The 17,119-nt window shown below is 39.3% G+C and overlaps 1 protein-coding gene across 4 annotated transcripts in view; it reads left to right on the top strand.

Moving 5' to 3' along the window:
- The window catches only part of USO1 (USO1 vesicle transport factor), a 98,368-nt gene extending 83,127 nt beyond the window's left edge, over window positions 1-15,241 (top strand). For all 4 annotated transcript variants that reach the window (XM_043969756.1, XM_043969754.1, XM_043969755.1 and 1 more), the window contains 7 exons: window positions 3,186-3,324; window positions 5,218-5,381; window positions 5,928-6,017; window positions 8,775-8,873; window positions 13,403-13,510; window positions 13,918-14,133; window positions 14,952-15,241. In XM_043969756.1, coding sequence (XP_043825691.1) covers window positions 3,186-3,324; window positions 5,218-5,381; window positions 5,928-6,017; window positions 8,775-8,873; window positions 13,403-13,510; window positions 13,918-14,133; window positions 14,952-15,122 — 987 coding nt within the window. In that variant the 3' untranslated portion in view covers window positions 15,123-15,241. The remainder of the gene's footprint in view (window positions 1-3,185; window positions 3,325-5,217; window positions 5,382-5,927; window positions 6,018-8,774; window positions 8,874-13,402; window positions 13,511-13,917; window positions 14,134-14,951) is intronic.
- The last annotated feature ends 1,878 nt before the right edge of the window (window positions 15,242-17,119 follow it).

Genomic DNA, 17,119 nt, shown 5'->3' with positions numbered 1-17,119 from the left:
CTAGCGCATCTTAGGTCTGATGACACAACCAGAGCCTCTCACAGCGTCAGCAAAGAGGCCCTTTCAGAACAGACGTTTCTTTGAGAAGGCCCAGCATTAGTCTCAGCTTATTGATGAGCATTTAGGCTAGGACTTCTGAATGTTTTCTTGTCACGGACCCCTTTGGCAGTCCCTGTGAAGTCAGTGGACCCCTTCCTTCTGAGAATTCTGTTTTCAAGTACACAAGGTACATAGGATTGAAAACCAGTTATATTGAAATAGTTACCAAATAATAAAAAGACAGGTTCATGGACCCCGAGGTAAGACCCTGATTTAAATGAACATTTCCATGTGCAGTTTTTCATTTTCCCCCTTCTCCCTTCATTCATTCATTTATTTATTTTGCTGGGCAATGGGGGTTAAGTGACTTGCCCAGGGTCACACAGCTAGTTAAGTGTCAAGTGTCTGAGGCCAGATTTGAACTCAGGTCCTCCTGAATCCAGGGCCGGTGCTCTATCCACTGTGCCACCTAGTTTTAAATAAAAACACTTTAAACTCAAGTGTTACACACATTTAAAAAAATGATAGCATTGCTATGTGGTGGATAACGGTTCGGTACAGGCAGCCTGTTAGGTAGCTTGTGGTCTGGGAAGAGATGCTGTCATTTTAAATGATGTACATTGAGTTTTTTCCTATTGAGATGATCTTAAGAACATCCCTGCTGTTCCCTTTTTAATAGAAATTATTAGAACATGCATCAGTTTAACAGATTTCTGTTTTTAAGCACCTACTGTATTCTAAACACTGTATTAGGTATTTGGGGGTGATAGAAAATCTGAATTCGACAATTCTCTTCAAGACAATTACCTGCAAATTCACAGCCTAGTTCATAGGCTCATAAATGTAGTTCTGAGAGGGACTCTGGACTATTTTGTCAAACCGTCTCACCTGCACGTGAGCAAACAGACTCACAAGAAGGTGAAGTTGTTCTCCCAACATCCCACTCATGGAATAGACATCAGAGGCAAGAATTGAACCCTAGTTTTGCTGCCTCTAGATCAGTGTTGTTCCCACTGCTACACTGCCTTCTGTTTTTACTGCAACAATTAGGAAGTTGAAAGGGCATCTTCTTTGTGGCTGCAGCTTAGAAGACCTGGGACATGGGAGGATTGGGAGGGCAGATTTATATCAAGATCATGGATAGACTTTTTATGACCTACTGAGGAATTGTTGGGTTTGTTGTTGTTGTCATTTAGAAGCTGATAGGTTTGGCGAGCTTTCTTTTGTAATGGGAACTCCTTTAGCAAAACCATAGATGTTAGAGAGGTCAGGACCTGTTCTTTCCCATCAATGCTTTGTAGTAGGTGTTTTAAGAAAAGCATCGTTGGGTGGACTTGAACGCAAGTGTTTGGATTCTGTGAGAAGATGCAGAAGAGAGATTATACTTGCTTTGTTTGGCCTCTAGAGAGTCCGGTTAGGAAGAAGCTTTAGGGATGTGATTTCAGTTTGATAGAAGGAAAATCTTCCCCTTTTGGAAGGAGAAGGCTCTTCCCCAAGTATCATTCATCTCATAAAAGAGTATTCTGTTTGTATAGGAGTCCATTTGAGACTGGGTTGTGTGCTGCATGCTGTAAATACCACCTCAAAACAGAGGTGGACAGAGCTCAGAGAGTTTGACTTCCTGGGAGTCAAATGGTTCTGTGTTTAAAACTATTTGCATATGAATTTTTTGCATTTTTGACACCCTCCCCTCCACACCTGCCAGGTATGAAATCAAAGTATGAGTATAATGTTTCAGGTTCAGACTTTACATTTTCAGTAGCTTCTCATAAATCAAGTCAGTTAGAATTTCCTTTAGATGGTGGTGATTTGGAAATAATTTATGCCCAGAAATCTTCAAACCACAATGAGATTACAAAAGCAAAAAAAAGTTTCTCTTTATTACACGTCCTGAAGTATTCTCTGGTGCCAGCTGACTACCTTAGAGCAAGGGAGAAAAGATTCTTGGATTGTAATATATAACCTATACTCGGAGCCAATACGTAACTGATTAGAGAGAAGAAAATGACATTTTATATATTTACAATCACTAAAAAAATTAATTTTGAAAAATCATTATAAATTATTCATTTAATAACCTCTTGGGTATTAAAGTGCTATCAGCTTTTTTTTTCTTGCGGGGCAATGGCGGTTAAGTGACTTGCCCAAGGTCACACAGCTAGTAAGTGTCAAGTGTCTGAGGCCAAATTTGAACTCAGGTCCTCCTGAATCCAGGGCCGGTGCTTTATCCACTGCGCCACCTAGCCGCCCCCCAGCTTTATTTTTTAACTTAACCCCAATTGCCTCACAAAAAAAAACCCAAAACCAATAAAGTTGTAGTGAGATTAAGAGGCTGTCACAGTGCTTCTTAATAGAGTCACACTAGACACTTACACTTAAGGATCATTAATCAGCATTGTGTCATGTTTTGAAATGTCATTCCTTCTTGAATGTTTGTGAATATCTAACTCTACAGAATGCAGGGGGGGGGGGAACGCATGTTGCACTAATGGCCTGCATTAACATCTTGCCCACATAATCTAATGAAAGCAGATGTTATGAGGTAGCTAGTTTGTCATGGGACTAGGGCAAACATTCTATTGTGCTAAAACTATGATCTATAACTAGAAAGGAGTGAGAATGCTTTTTCATGGGGTTTAGTCATAAAATGTCAAATTGGAAAATGAGGTCGTCTGGTCCAGTTCCTTTGAAACAGATATCCCCTCTACATAATCCCCAGACAGGTGATGATCTGCTTTAACTCAGTTATTTATTAATGATGACTTTTCTCCTTCCAAAAGAGGAAATGTTTCCTTCTATCAAAACTGAAATCACATCCCTAAAATTTCTTCCAAATTGTTCTCTAGAGGCCAAACAAAGCAAGTACAATCTCTCTTCTGCACTTTCTCACATTATCCAAATGCTTGCTTTTCTGAAAACACCTACTGTGTGGAAAGTATCAAGTCGAGTGTAGCAGCTCTGACCTTTAAGGAGCTATGGGCTCCTTAAATGAGCATGTCCTCAGACCATACTATTGACTTATGCAGAGTGGAGCCATCATTCTCCCTCCAGTTTTAGGCCACCTTGTGGAAATGACTCTCTTGAGTGCTGCAGGCACCAGTCCGTAGGTTCTCTTGACAGAAGCACTCTTTACTTTTGCTCCATAGGATTGTCAGTTGGAGGAATTAAAACAGCAGGTTTCTACCCTAAAATGTCAGAACGAGCAGCTGCAGACGGCCGTCACCCAGCAAGCGTCTCAGATCCAGCAGCACAAGGACCAGTATAATCTCCTCAAAGTACAGCTAGGTACTGCTAAGTACTACCGCGGTCCCCCTGGAGCCGGGGGCTGGGGTGGGCGTGTGTGCTCCATGCTCTCTGTGCAGATCGCCACGGCTGTTGGCTTCAGCTGGCGGCTGAGTCACAGAGAGGGGGATTGGCCTTTTTAGCAGGAGTGGCTTTGGGGCCTGGGGGATCTTGGGTTTCAGTGGTGCAGGTATGAGCATGTGCCCGGCTTGGGGGTTGGCAGCACTTATAGAACTTCACATTTCAGAGAGTTGCCCGGGGCGCCCACTTTGTTTATGAGGCACGGCTACATGGATGGTACCGTGCAGCTGCTGAGGACAGGAAGATGAGAGAAGATGTAGTCCCTGCCCTCTAGATTTCCTTGAGCCTCCTACCCTGTGATTCCATAGTAGGATGAAGTACAAGAAGAGAAACGGGAGAGGTCGAGGAGAGGGAGGCAGGTGTTGCTGTGGGATCAGATCAGAGAGGCCTCATCAAAGAAATGCTCAAGCATAGTGGTGTTGTGGGTCGTTGGAGAGATGGTGGGAATCTGGTGTATACATTAGAAAGGATGCTCCGAGGTGCGAGAAAATAGGTCACGGTAAAGGAAGAGGGAGTAGTCCAATGTGGCTGGAATAGAAAGGGCACAAAACAAGCTGGGAAGGATGGGTTGGAGCCAGCTCCGGAAAGCCGTCAGTGCTCGCTTAGAGAGCAGGAAACAGCTACTGAAGGCGTTTGAGTGGGCAGTGATACGATCAGACCTGTGCACCAGCGTGGATATTGGTCGCACTGGGAAGGCTCTTCAGAGAGTCAGAGAAAGGGAATGAGCTCCTGAGCTGCCATCGTAAAGGGAGCAGTAGGAATATGGTGGTAGAATCTGTCGGACTTAGCAGCTGATTGGGTTGGGGGGAGATGTAAGGGAGAGAGAAGAGCCAGAGATGACCCCAGAGGGGAACTGGAGTGGGGGAGGGGAGGAATTAGAGGGCTCAAAGAGGCCGCCTTTGTACAGGTGAATTTAACTTGTAGGTAGGATGTCTGTGGAAATGCCCTCAGACAACTTGGAAAGAGAATTGGAGGAAGTGCTGGAACAATTAGAGCTAGAGGTGATCATTGGAGCAGATGAGCTAAATTTTAGTCCTCTCTTTTCTTTGCCAGGAATAATAATCTCAGGATTGGGGAAGATTGAATGGAAATGGTTATAGGGGAAATGAACCGCAAAGATTAAAGATTGTGAGAGCGTAACCAGTCTCCTACAAGGAGCTCAGGACTCCAGGCTTAAACAAACTACATGCTGGAACTGTAGAATTGTAGAGTTACATTTGCTAAGCTACTATCAGTGACCTCTGAAAAATCATCAAGATTGCTAAACGTACTGCAGTCCAATAATTGTTCCTGTCTTCCCAAAGGGTGGGGTCTTCAAACTCTAGGCTTGTGAGCTTGACTGTAATTCCAGCCAGATTGCTAGAATGTGTTAGGCTGTGATAAATTAATGTCATTTCTTAATTTGATAGAATTATTAAAGTAGTCATTTAAAAATGCCATAAATAGAGTGTGCCTGGATTTCTACAAAGTATTTGGCAAAGTATCTCATCATATTGTGGAGAACCTAGACCATTGCAAGGGAGGTGATGCTAGTATAATTTAGTAGATTTGGTGTTGGGTTGACCAGAGACAAAAAGTAGTGATCTGTTGTATAAATGTTTATTTTGTGATTAAATTATCCCATGTTCCATACATGGGATGTCCCATGTTCCTCTGATGGTTAGTACCATACAGGAGACACAATTCTCTAGCCCTCATAGGGCACACACAGGTTATGTCTTTGCTTTGATAAACATGTGTCTGGATCTTTTGGAGTAAATAATGCCAAACTTAAGTATTCGGTAACTTGATCAAATTTTATGCATGTCTAAATAGGAAAAGACATTCAGCATCATGGCTCTCACAGTGAAGGAGCTCAGATGAATGGCATTCAGCCAGAAGAAATGAGCAGGTTGAGAGAAGAGATAAAAGAATTAAAAAATAAGCAAGAACTTTTACAAGGCCAATTGACTGAAAAGGACTCCTTGATTGAAAATTTGGTAAGATATGAACATTCAGAGTACTAAATTATAAAAGCAAAATTTGCTAGTCCTTCTTTTAATTTTACTGTGACTGCTTCTTTAGCTTTCTCCATATAAGTTTACATATTGCTTTAGCAAAGACTTTGTTCTTTCCAAGATAAGTCTATATAATCTATATTAGTCATACGTGAGTTGCAGGTCATGTGTACTAAAATCAGAGGAAATAGCTGGTCTTGATGTTTTTTATGATCATTTATAGTGTGTTTTTTCTATATCATCTTAAATCTATTTGCTATGTTTAGCTTTATATTTTCAAATATTATAGTGCTTTAGAGTAGGACAAAATATAATCTTATACACAGAAGTGATTTATTCAGAAACTAGACCATCCATTCTCTCTGGACATTCAAAGGCCCAGAGTGATTCCCGAGTCAAACAGCTAATTACAAGAATTGGGCTTAAGATCCAGGTCTTCTTAGGATTAAAACAAGTACCCAGTCTTCTTTCTACCTTACTGAATGTCACTCTCATTTAGTTTCATGGTTTATTTCTTTATTATTGTAGAAGGCTACACAGTTAGCACCTGGGAAAACGGAACAGTCTCTAGAGATTTCTATGGATGGTGATTCTGAACGAACTTCAAAATTGCAACGGGTAAATTTGTACTTTCTCTTCTTTGTTCATAATTAGAGTGATTGCTCTGAATAATCTTTCATATGACCTGATTTTTTAGGTGGCAATAAAAACTTGTGGCCAAATATTTGTCTTTAATTTTTGATACTTTTTGGAATCTTTATCTACTCAGACTGTGAAATAGCAGTTGAAAGAAAATTTTAAAAGAAACCAAGTTATGTGGCCTGACTATAAGTTACCAGTGGCTTATATTAAGATGTAAACTTTGCCTAATTTTCCTGACCAATTTTTTCATTATAATTATTTGGTGGAAAAATATCTTGGTAAACAATTTATTTGTTTTATCCTCCTTCAAAAAAAAAATGCTTCTTGAGCACATGAAGGGAGAAGAAAATGAAAAGGCAGACTTGTCAATATTTCAAACAGATGCCTCTAACTTTGGAAAAAATACGCTTTTTTCCTTTTTCTGGCATCTTTTGCTACTTGAAAATTCCCATCAAAATGGATAATTCTGGGGGCAGCTAGGTGGTGCAGTGGATAAAGCACCGGCCCTGGATTCAGGAGTACCTGAGTTCAAATCCGGCCTCAGACACTTGACACTTACTAGCTGTGTGACCCTGGGCAAGTCACTTAACCCCCATTGCCCTGCAAAAACAAAAAACAAAAAAAAAAACAAAAATGGATAATTCTGCTTCAGAGTTTTAGTTAAGTACATTGTTTTTCTGACTCTATTTCACTTTATATTCAATCATGTTCTTCTCTGACTTTTTTTTTTTTTTTGTGGGGCAATGGGGGTTAAGTGACTTGCCCAGGGTCACACAGCTAGTAAGTGTCAAGTGTCTGAGGCCGGATTTGAACTCAGGTACTCCTGAATCCAGGGCCGGTGCTTTATCCACTGCGCCACCTAGCTACCCCTCTTCTCTGACTTCTTAATGCTCATTGTATCTTATGAAGCCATGTGATTGTCCATTACACTCAAGAACCACAATTGTTTTAGCTGTTCCCTGATTGATAGGCAGCTACTTCCTTTCTGCTTTTTTGCTATCACAAAAAATGTTATTTTCACGTATCTAGGATCTTCTTTTTTGTCTTTAGCTTCCTTTTAAAATGCCCAGCCAGGGGGGCGGCTAGGTGGCACAGTGGATAAAGCACCAGCCCTGGATTCAGGAGTACCTGAGTTCAAATCCAGCCTCAGACACTTGACATTTACTAGCTGTGTGACCCTGGGCAAGTCACTTAACCCCCATTGCCCTGCAAAAACAAACAAACAAAAATAAAATAAAATGCCCAGCAGTAAAATCTCTTTGTCACAGCATGAACAGTTGACTTTTTAAAGCATAATTCCAAATTGTTCTCCAGAATGGTTAGATCAGTTTACATCTCCACTAAAATATTCATGTGCTTGTCTTCAACACCCATTTCTGTCCTTTGTCCTCATAGTTAATTGATTGTGAAGCCCCAGTTATGCTAATTTACATTTTTCTTATTATTAGTGATTTAGAACAAGATTTCACATGGTTGTTAATAGTTTGTAATTCTTTTTAGCATATTCATGTTCTTGGATGATCAGTTATCCATAGGGAAATAGTTTTTCATATACATATTTGTGTTATTTCCCTATATAGTTTAGCTTTTAGACCCCTACCAAAGGGACTTTGATGCAAGGATTGTTTTTCCACCTGACATTTTCTTCTTATCCTACTTAGCTGAATTGGTTTTATTTCATTCAACAGCCTCTTAATTTCATATAAATGAAATGACCTATTTTATCATTTGTGATCTTTTATATCTCATTTGTTTAAAGAGGTACCCTCTTCATTTATTTTATGCTGTCACCTTTTATATTAAGGTTTCTTATCCATTTTAGCCCCGTATGCCGTATGTTATAAGGTAGTTGTCTAAGTATAACTTTTGTGAAACTGCTTTTCTGTTTTTCTGTCAGTTCTTGTCAAATAGGAAATTCTTCCCTAGGTCATCTGTGTTACCAGGTTTATCAAACACCAGGTTACTGAGCTTACTGTTTCTGATTCTTACCCACCTCGCCTGTTCCACTGATTACGTGTCTGTTTTTAACAAACAGTGTCAAGCAGTCTGGGTTACTGTAATTTGTATTTTGGCCATATGTTTCGAGGTCTGGAATTCCTCCCTCATTCCTTCCTATTCCTCTTTCATTCTTACTTTTTTTTTTTTTGGCGGGGCAATGAGAGTTAAGTGGCTTGCCCAAGGTCACACAGCTAGTAAGTGTCAAGTGTCTGAGGCCAGATTTGAACTCAGGTCTTCCTGTATCCAGGGCCAGTGCTTTATCTACTGCGCTACCTAGCTGCCCCTTTCATTCTTATTTTTTCATTATTTTCCTGAGATTCTCTACACTACATTCCACCAAACTAATTTGGTCTAGCCCTATCAAGAGTTTAGTAGTTTGATTAGCATACCGTTAGATCTGTAAATTCAAGTAGCATGGTTACTTTCATTACAGTGGTGTGGGTCAACCAAGAGCAATCACTGTCCCTCCAGTTCTTTATCCTTTCTTGTTTTAATGAGTGTTCTGCATTGACATTTGCATAGCTTTGATGTGTCTTGGTAGGTCGACCCCCAGATATTTTTACTAATATAATATATTGTTAATATAATCATGTATAGAAATGCTGGTGATTTCGTGGATTTAATTTTTAAGCTGATATTTGACCAAAGCTATTAATTGTATCAGGTTTTTTTTGCTTGTTCTCTGTAGTTTTCTAAATAAATGTTGAATGGTTTTTGCCACTTTTGTCTCTGAAGGAAGTTGAAACACTCAGGGCTCAGCTAAACTTGCAGTCTGTGGAGATCTCCAAACTACAGATGGAAAAGCAGGAGCTGCTACAGAAAACTGAAACATTTGTAAGTTTCTTTTGTTTTCTTTATCCAGAAATAGCATTGCCAGGGCTGGACAGACTTGCCTGCTTTAGGATGATTGGCCTATTCTGCTGCCTTAAAGTGGAGGCTCACAGTGACCCGTAGATGCTTGGTCTTAGTTCATCAGTTGGAATCCCTCATCTCACTTTCTTTACTCACCTGGAGTGGTGTGGCCCAGCAGAAAGAGCACAGGTTATAGTCAGAGGCCCTTATCTGTCAGTCTCTGAGACCTGCTGGACCATCATTGACCTCTCAGAAGAAGGTGTTGGATACATGACTATTGTGGAAATATGATTAATGTTAAGGGCTAAAATTCTAGCTAAACTGTCTAAAATATCTAATGAGTGGTCGCCAATAAATTATAAGCTTTAGCAAGAGTTAGACTTTTAAGCATTTATTAAGGAGAATAAGAATTTGGTAAAGAGAGAGAGAAAGGTCTAGATTCCTATCTATTAAAGGGAGAGCGCATTTCTAGCTCCCTTCTCCGCCAGAGTCCAGAGGAAAGAGAGCGAGACTGAGCGCCAGTCTCTTCCTTCCTCCTCCCACTAGCCCGCGTCACTTCCTGACTCCTGGTCTTGCCCTCAAAGACCTTCCCTTCATGGGCAGAACTCCTCTACAGTAAGTATCCAGCAGGTGGCGTTATTCCAATCGTTACAGTCCCCCCTGTTGTTCCTCAAGAAACAAAATGTTTCCTTGACGGAACAGTAAAAAGAATATAATAACTATTGCTAACTAATAATATGTGAACAACAATATAGAAAAGGAAGAGAGGAAAGTTTTGTCCAGAGGGGCAATTTTTTTTTTTGTCCTCATGAACCGACGCTTTGACATTAGTCTTGCAAAGGGAGGGCCTCTGCAGAGAATACATGTTACAGATGGTGTATATTATAACAGAAAGAGAAAAAAAAAACAACAAAAACAACAAATCAAAACTGTTCATTTAAAGTCTCTGAAAGTCTTTTCTCAGATGTCCTCTAGGTGTAGTCGTGGAATGGAAGTCTTTTCAGGGGTTGATGTGTGGATGCTGGTAATCAGCCAGGAAAATTTCCTACAAAATTGAGCTTAACACAACTTTAAAATAGCTTTGTCAATAATCAAATCAAACAATGAAAGTTCTCAAAAACATGTCTAAGGGAATTCAGAATCTTAGTTGTTACACATGAAACATATAATAAAACAAAAATTGAACCATTCTTTAAAATTATAATATTACTATAATCCCCCCCTTATGGAGGGTAATTGAGAAGACAATTGCTACGATATTAATTATTAAAAATAATTTTTATCTTTGTTTCATCACTTTTTGCATCATCTGCCTAATTATCCTCATGCCACTATGAGAAATTAAAAAATCTAATATAATTGGTAACAGGTGTCAAGGCCAAATTCAACACTGTATTTATCATGACACCTGAGATAATTATGGGGGTTACCATAAAAGAACAGAGAAATGATGGGATATGAGCATTCCCACACTTGAGCAATATGTACTGCCCATACAGTATGCCAGGTCTAAAATAGGTGGATGGAATATATGTCCATGCCACCGAACATATTGGAGGAAACTGAGTCAGACTTAATCAGATGCATGGGATTGAGATGTCCATGGCATCAGGCATATAGGAGGGAGCATAGAAGCCAGGTGTAGGAGCGAGATGGGTGGGATGAATACTTCCAGCCATCTGTACAATATTGTGGGGAAAAATAAAATAAAATATTAAACCAAGAGAATCCAACCTCAACATTTGTCAAAAGCCGTTCCCTCGGCCATACCTTGACTTCATGCATGTCTCCCCTCATGTGACAGTTCAGTGTCTGCTCTTGCATGTATTCCTCTTGTGATTGGATGGCACCTTGGCCAACTGGCATCTGATAACTCAGAATAAAGGTAATTAGTGTCTTAAATGATAAGTTCCCATAATCCAAGTCTCATATGGATTTAAAAATTGAGGATAATAAATGATTGCAAAAAATGTGAATACATCTTGACTCAGAACACAATATATAATTATGCAACAATTTCAAATAATACCCCTTTTTTTAACTTAGTATACAATTACTTTTTTGAAAAATCTGAACATATTTAAATACAAGTTAAAGCACAACAGAATCTCAAAGAAAACTTTTTTTTTTTTTAAAAAGAAAACTTTTACAAATGTTCCCCTCTTCTTTTTTTTTTTTTCGGAATATGCTTATCAAAAATAATACTTCTAGAATCAATTTACACTTGCCATGGCAAACAATTTGCCAGGGAAATGCTTTAAAGAGTTTGATCAAATAATCAGTTGAGAAAAAATAACAAAAACAAACAACTCAGAATATGGGAGCACAATACTCCTAGAATTAACATTGTATTATGAAATCAAAACCATCTTGTAATGTTTCAAAATTAGAGAGATGAATAAATAGAAAAAAATACACATGGAACAATAAAAGACAATGAAATTCAAACTAGGGAAATCTAAATGAATGTGAACTTAATATTAATAAGAGTATTATAAAATATAAACTTGATCACATGACTATAAAAAGCTTTTACAAATATTCTCCTTGTTTTAAAAACTAAGTATGACACAATCTCAAAAGCATTAAAATCTCTATAAAAATAAACCCATACCATTAATTTCAAAATGTATATTTAATAGCACAGAAATCCTATGTAACCTCTGAACTTACATTAATAATCTGAGTGAATTCAGAACACTCTTGATTCCGATATCTAAAATCCCCAATACTCATATCAATACCTTGCTGCTTACTTCTACATTTCTGTAAAATATATACCCTTCCATGGCAAAAGAAGCAGAGTCTTGAACTATGTTGATTGTCATTCTTATTCAGCTTAAGTTTTTCTTCTTTAACCCCTCTATATTGTCTGTCGGGCTTTTCACCATACAAATGCTTTATAAGATTACTAATTAAAGACAAAAGCAGGTTAGCAAAATTATGAACAAAACGAGCATATCTGGAATTTAAAGAGTTTTCTAAGATTGTCTCAAAAGCACAGCCAGGCCGGGGAAGGGCTGAGCCTGAAGCTGCAAATGCAGGTAGAAAAAGTTGAGCATGCGCATCAGATCTCTGGACTTCCCAGGCAGGGGAAGCTATGGGCTTGGCCATAGGAGGAGTAGAGGGTGGGGTCTGGAGAGGAGGGGAGGGACCAGAGCAATTTGAATCAGACTTGATTTTGAACTCAGGCCTGGATTCCTCTTCCCCCACTTTGCCTCCAGGTGCTAGGGGATTAAAAGCTTCTAGAGGGTGGGTCATTGCCTCCAGGCATGCAAAATTAAAGCAACAATTACTGTTAGAACTGGGAAAAGCTGCGGGAATCTCTTCAGGTTTCTCTGAAAAAGCATGGTTGGGAGAGGGAGAGATATTTCCTTGTGTGAGTAAGTTGCTGGCTCTTTTAACAAAAATAAAAAGAAAAATAGAAAATCCACAAAAACAAAGCATTAACATGATCTTATCTCCCATTTGTCTGGTTAAACAGACTAAAATCAAAAATAGGGTAATTAGGGAGTTTAAAAGGTCCATTCGAAAAAATTTAAAGGGAAAACACAGCCAGTACGCCAGTACTTGGCAGTTAAAGGGAGAGGGTAGAGAAAATGCCTTACCCAACCAGAAGATCAGAAGACTGAGGTTTAGCTTTCCTCTTCGTGGTCAGCCATCTGTTAAGGGCTAAAATTCTAGCTAAACTGTCTAAAATATCTAATGAGTGGTCGCCAATAAATTATAAGCTTTAGCAAGAGTTAGACTTTTAAGCATTTATTAAGGAGAATAAGAATTTGGTAAAGAGAGAGAGAAAGGTCTAGATTCCTATCTATTAAAGGGAGAGCGCATTTCTAGCTCCCTTCTCCGCCAGAGTCCAGAGGAAAGAGAGCGAGACTGAGCGCCAGTCTCTTCCTTCCTCCTCCCACTAGCCCGCGTCACTTCCTGACTCCTGGTCTTGCCCTCAAAGACCTTCCCTTCATGGGCAGAACTCCTCTACAGTAAGTATCCAGCAGGTGGCGTTATTCCAATCGTTACATTAACATGATTGTAATGTATAACCTTTATCAAATGGCTTGCTGGCCTCCGGAGGGAGGAGGGAAGGGAGGGTGGGAGAAAAATTTGGAACTCAAAAAAATATCTTTACTTGTAATTGGGGAAAAAATTTAAAAATAAATAATAATTTTTAAAAAGGCTATAAATGTAGCTCAGAACCAAATTTTAAAGACCACTTGATGACAGTATTGGTAGGTTTGTTCTTACATAAAAAAAATTTAGATATTTTAAAAAATAGAGAAGCTGTTGGACAATTAGACATGTCTCCATTGCCCTGTTCCCTGGTTCATGCTTTAGGCTCTTCCCCAAATATCATTCATCTCATACAACAGTATTTGGTTTGCGTAGGAGTCTATTTTATCCAATCTCGGAAACCAAATTTCATGGCCAAAATGAAATAAAAACGATATATCTCCCAGTACGGGCTTTTATATTGCTAGCTTGCCTTTCAAAACTTTTTTCTTATGTCTAAGGCTAAATCTGTTCCAGTGTCAGGAGATAATGGCACCGTAACAGCAGCAAAACCCACTGACGTAGAGGGCAGACTCTCCGCATTGTTGCAAGAGACTAAAGAATTAAAGGTTGGTGGTGTCATTTCCATGATTTTTAAAGATAACATGGGACGTATTCAGAACTTTATTTCCATGCATGTGGGAAAATAATCTCTGAAAAGTGCGATGAAACCAAAGTGCATGTTAGTATTTCTGTTGGAATGTATGACCTGGTTTTTTGGCCTTCATTTTCATGTACTCTGTTTCAAGTTGGAGTGGAAATATGCAACTCAAGCTTGATGATACTTTGCATGTAAAAAAAAGACATTTTTTAAAAAGTAATTTTGTGAGTTCAAGAATCAGTCTCAGAGGCTGAACTGGATGCAGTGGGTTTGAATGCAAAGACCTTTTCATCATGTGCTGCCCCCCCCCCCCCCCCCCCCCCCCCCCCGTGAGTGCCCTTTTCAGGTTAGTAACTTGAGCTTTTCTGTTGTCAGAATGAAGTTAAAGCTCTGTCTGAGGAAAAAACGTCTATAAAACAGCAGCTGGATTCGTCAAACAGCACCATCGCCATCCTACAGAATGAGAAAAGTAAACTACAGGTGGGGCTTGCAAAGTCTTCCAAAGAACAGGATGACCTCTTGGTGCTGCTGGCTGATCAAGATCAAAAAATAATTTCATTAAAAAGCAAACTCAAGGAGCTTGGTCACCCGGTAAGGCCACGTATTTCTACAGACTTAATCCTGGCAAAGATTGTGCTTGACAGTTGGCATTTCATTACGTGTTTAGTTTCACATTTCTTTGTAAGGTGCTTGGAAACATTTTACCCTGAAGATGCTGACTATATCATGAATAGATGGGCCTACAGTATAATTTCTTCTTCCCCCCTCTCTCTCTCCCTCCCTCCCTCATTTCCTCCCTCCCTCTCTTCCTCCCTCCCCCCGTCCTTGGCAGGGCAATGAGGGTTAAGTGATTTGTCCAGGGTCACACAGCTAGTGTCAAGTGTCTGAGACCAGATTTGAACTCAGGTCCTCCTGAATCCAAGGACAGTGCTTTATTCACTGCACCACCTAGCTGCCCCTGCAGTATAATTTCTTTAAACATTTTTGTATGTTTTAAAAAGTCACATCTTCTGTAGAAATGCACTTATTCCCTCATTAAAGTATTGTCTTTGTTAAGCATTCATTTAACTCTCTTCCATGCACTTAGTCTTTGATGTTTTCTATCTAGTCACTTGAGTTGGTTGTGACTGTCCTTGTGCTAGCAGGAACTGCTCACTGGACTAAGAAGACACCGTCACCTTTCAGTTTCTGTTCAGGTTTTCTCGCGGGAGCCTGTGTTATGTGAGACGCTGTTTCTCTGTTCAGGTGCCCACCAATCATTTCCCGCATATTGCACGGCGTTAGGGTGAGGAAGAAGAGCTCGATGTGTATTAGAAAATGGGACACTGGGAACTGCGTTCTCTGCTCAGGCAGTGACGTTTTGTGTCATTTGGCCCGAGCTGAGCGAAGACTTTTTTTTTTCCATTTAGGTTGAAGATGAAGATGAAGATGAAGATGAACTTGGATCTGGGGACCAGACCGGTAACGATGATGATGATGTAGATGATGTTGACGACGATGACGACGCCGATGACGATGATAACAGCGACGACGAAGATAATCATCATCAAATTAATGAAGTCGTAGAGGGGTCAGCCTGAGCTTTAAAGTGTCTCTAGAAATAATAGAGATGACCGTGTAATTTTTAAGATGGAGCCTCAAAGATAATACTTTGGTCTGTCTCCACACATAATAAAGATTTTTAGGAAGCAAATGGAAAGCGTTCACTCAAAGACTATTGCCGTGTTTCTGAAATGATGCCTCCCATGTTTTTTTAAAAAAGAAAAAAGACCTAATTATGGGTAAAACACACAACTGTTTTATTTAAGTTCTTTTGAACTCTTTTACAAGACGACCGTCTCTTAGCTTTAGACACCAAAAACCTACCATTAAAAGCATGAGGTAGCCGTACGATTTGCCTTAGTTCCTTGGTCTCTGCATCTATCTTTTTATTTTGAAAGTTGTAATTTAAGTACTTATGTATTTGATTTAACACATTGAATTGGGCTCTTTGCCTACATATTCAGCATTGGTGATAGGTGATACTCTAAACTTGGGTTCTTTCAAGAGATGCACAGGTTTAAGAGTAGCAGCAGGGTAATTTTGGGGAAATGGCCAATTCATTAATCGTGACTCTCCAAATAATTAGGTTGAACAATGTAGAGGGAGTGCCTTTGCATCTAGAAAGAGTATAAAGAGACAGGGAGCCTGACGCCCAAGGATGCAGAGGCAAGTGCGGAAGCTGCTGGGGTGCCAAATCATGTGGTTTGGGAAGCAGAACACCTCAGTTACAAACCACCCCAGGAATCCCTACAATGCAAGTTTAACATGGCAGCTGGTTGTCATGACCAGCTCCATGTTCTCAAATGGAAAAAAGCAGAAGCCCACCACTCTGATGGATGTAATTCATCGGCTTTTATACAGGGAAGCACTTTGAGGGCAGGGACTGGATCTTATTCATCTTGCTGTCTCCTGGCACCTCACCCAGTGCCTTGCACTGAGTAAGCCGTCAAAGAATGCTTATTGAATTGAATTAATATGGAAGCAGGTTTGAGCAGTATACAAGATTTAAGAGTGCAATAAAAAGATGTCAGTCTCATGTTTTGGTAATAAAAATAGATACTATGTTCACTTAAGTCCATAGTCATTTGTCTCATCATTGGTTCCTTTTAGATTTTGAGTAACATTGCATTGATTTTTAATGATTGAATCAAGATCCATATCCATGTTTTTGTACAAAATCATGACAAAATGTCTTTAGCATTCTTCCAGCTCCTAGATGTCTTCAGGAAGTTGTTCCTGATTCCCTCCTGCTTGTTACTTCCTCAGATCATCTTGATTTACATGTTGTATCTTATACAATATATGACCTCTGAAATATAGTAAACAAAAAGCTTTTACTACACTGTGCCCTTTTGCCACAATCACTTGTTTTACACAAGCTGGCATTGCTCTCACAAGATTTTGACACGTTCTTTAATCATCATGAAATCACATTGGTTATTTGACACACAGTCCATTTTTTCCAAGTGTAGCCTTTATCATAGATCATAGCTTTTCAATGAGGTTTAAATCAGTTTTAGATCTCAGTAGATTTATCTCCATTTCTTAGAAAAATTGCTTTACTTCTTGTGATGTATGATGAATATGCAAAGTTATATTTCAGTATTCCATTTCCACTTGGGAATTTCCGCAGTTTCTGAATAATTCTGTTTCTTAGTATGCTGATATACCAGAGTTCAGTTCATCAGAGTTCACTCTTCTCTCAACTGAGACAAGACTGCTAGGTGGTCCATTAGAAGTAGAAAAAATGCTCAAAGCATTTTTAGATGGTTAGCTATCCAGATCTTACATCTGTGACTTTTTCTTACAATAATATCAATATAACCTTGAATGAAAAAAGGAATTTCATCAATGATAATTTCCCTTTTCTAGTCTTCACTGTGCCAAAGTGTGCTCTTGCTTTCGATGGGTGTTTTTTCTTTGTAGTAGTTACCAGTTATTTTTTCCTAGTCATTCTTAGCTGGTTTTTCCAGCTTCCAGAAGTCAATTCCACACAGAATTACTGATAATCTCTCTAGCTTCCAGATCTTTCATA

This window comes from Dromiciops gliroides, chromosome 6, assembly GCF_019393635.1.
Source record: "Dromiciops gliroides isolate mDroGli1 chromosome 6, mDroGli1.pri, whole genome shotgun sequence".
NCBI classification, from domain to species: Eukaryota; Metazoa; Chordata; class Mammalia; order Microbiotheria; family Microbiotheriidae; genus Dromiciops; species Dromiciops gliroides.
This window is presented reverse-complemented; position numbering and strand designations above follow the sequence as displayed.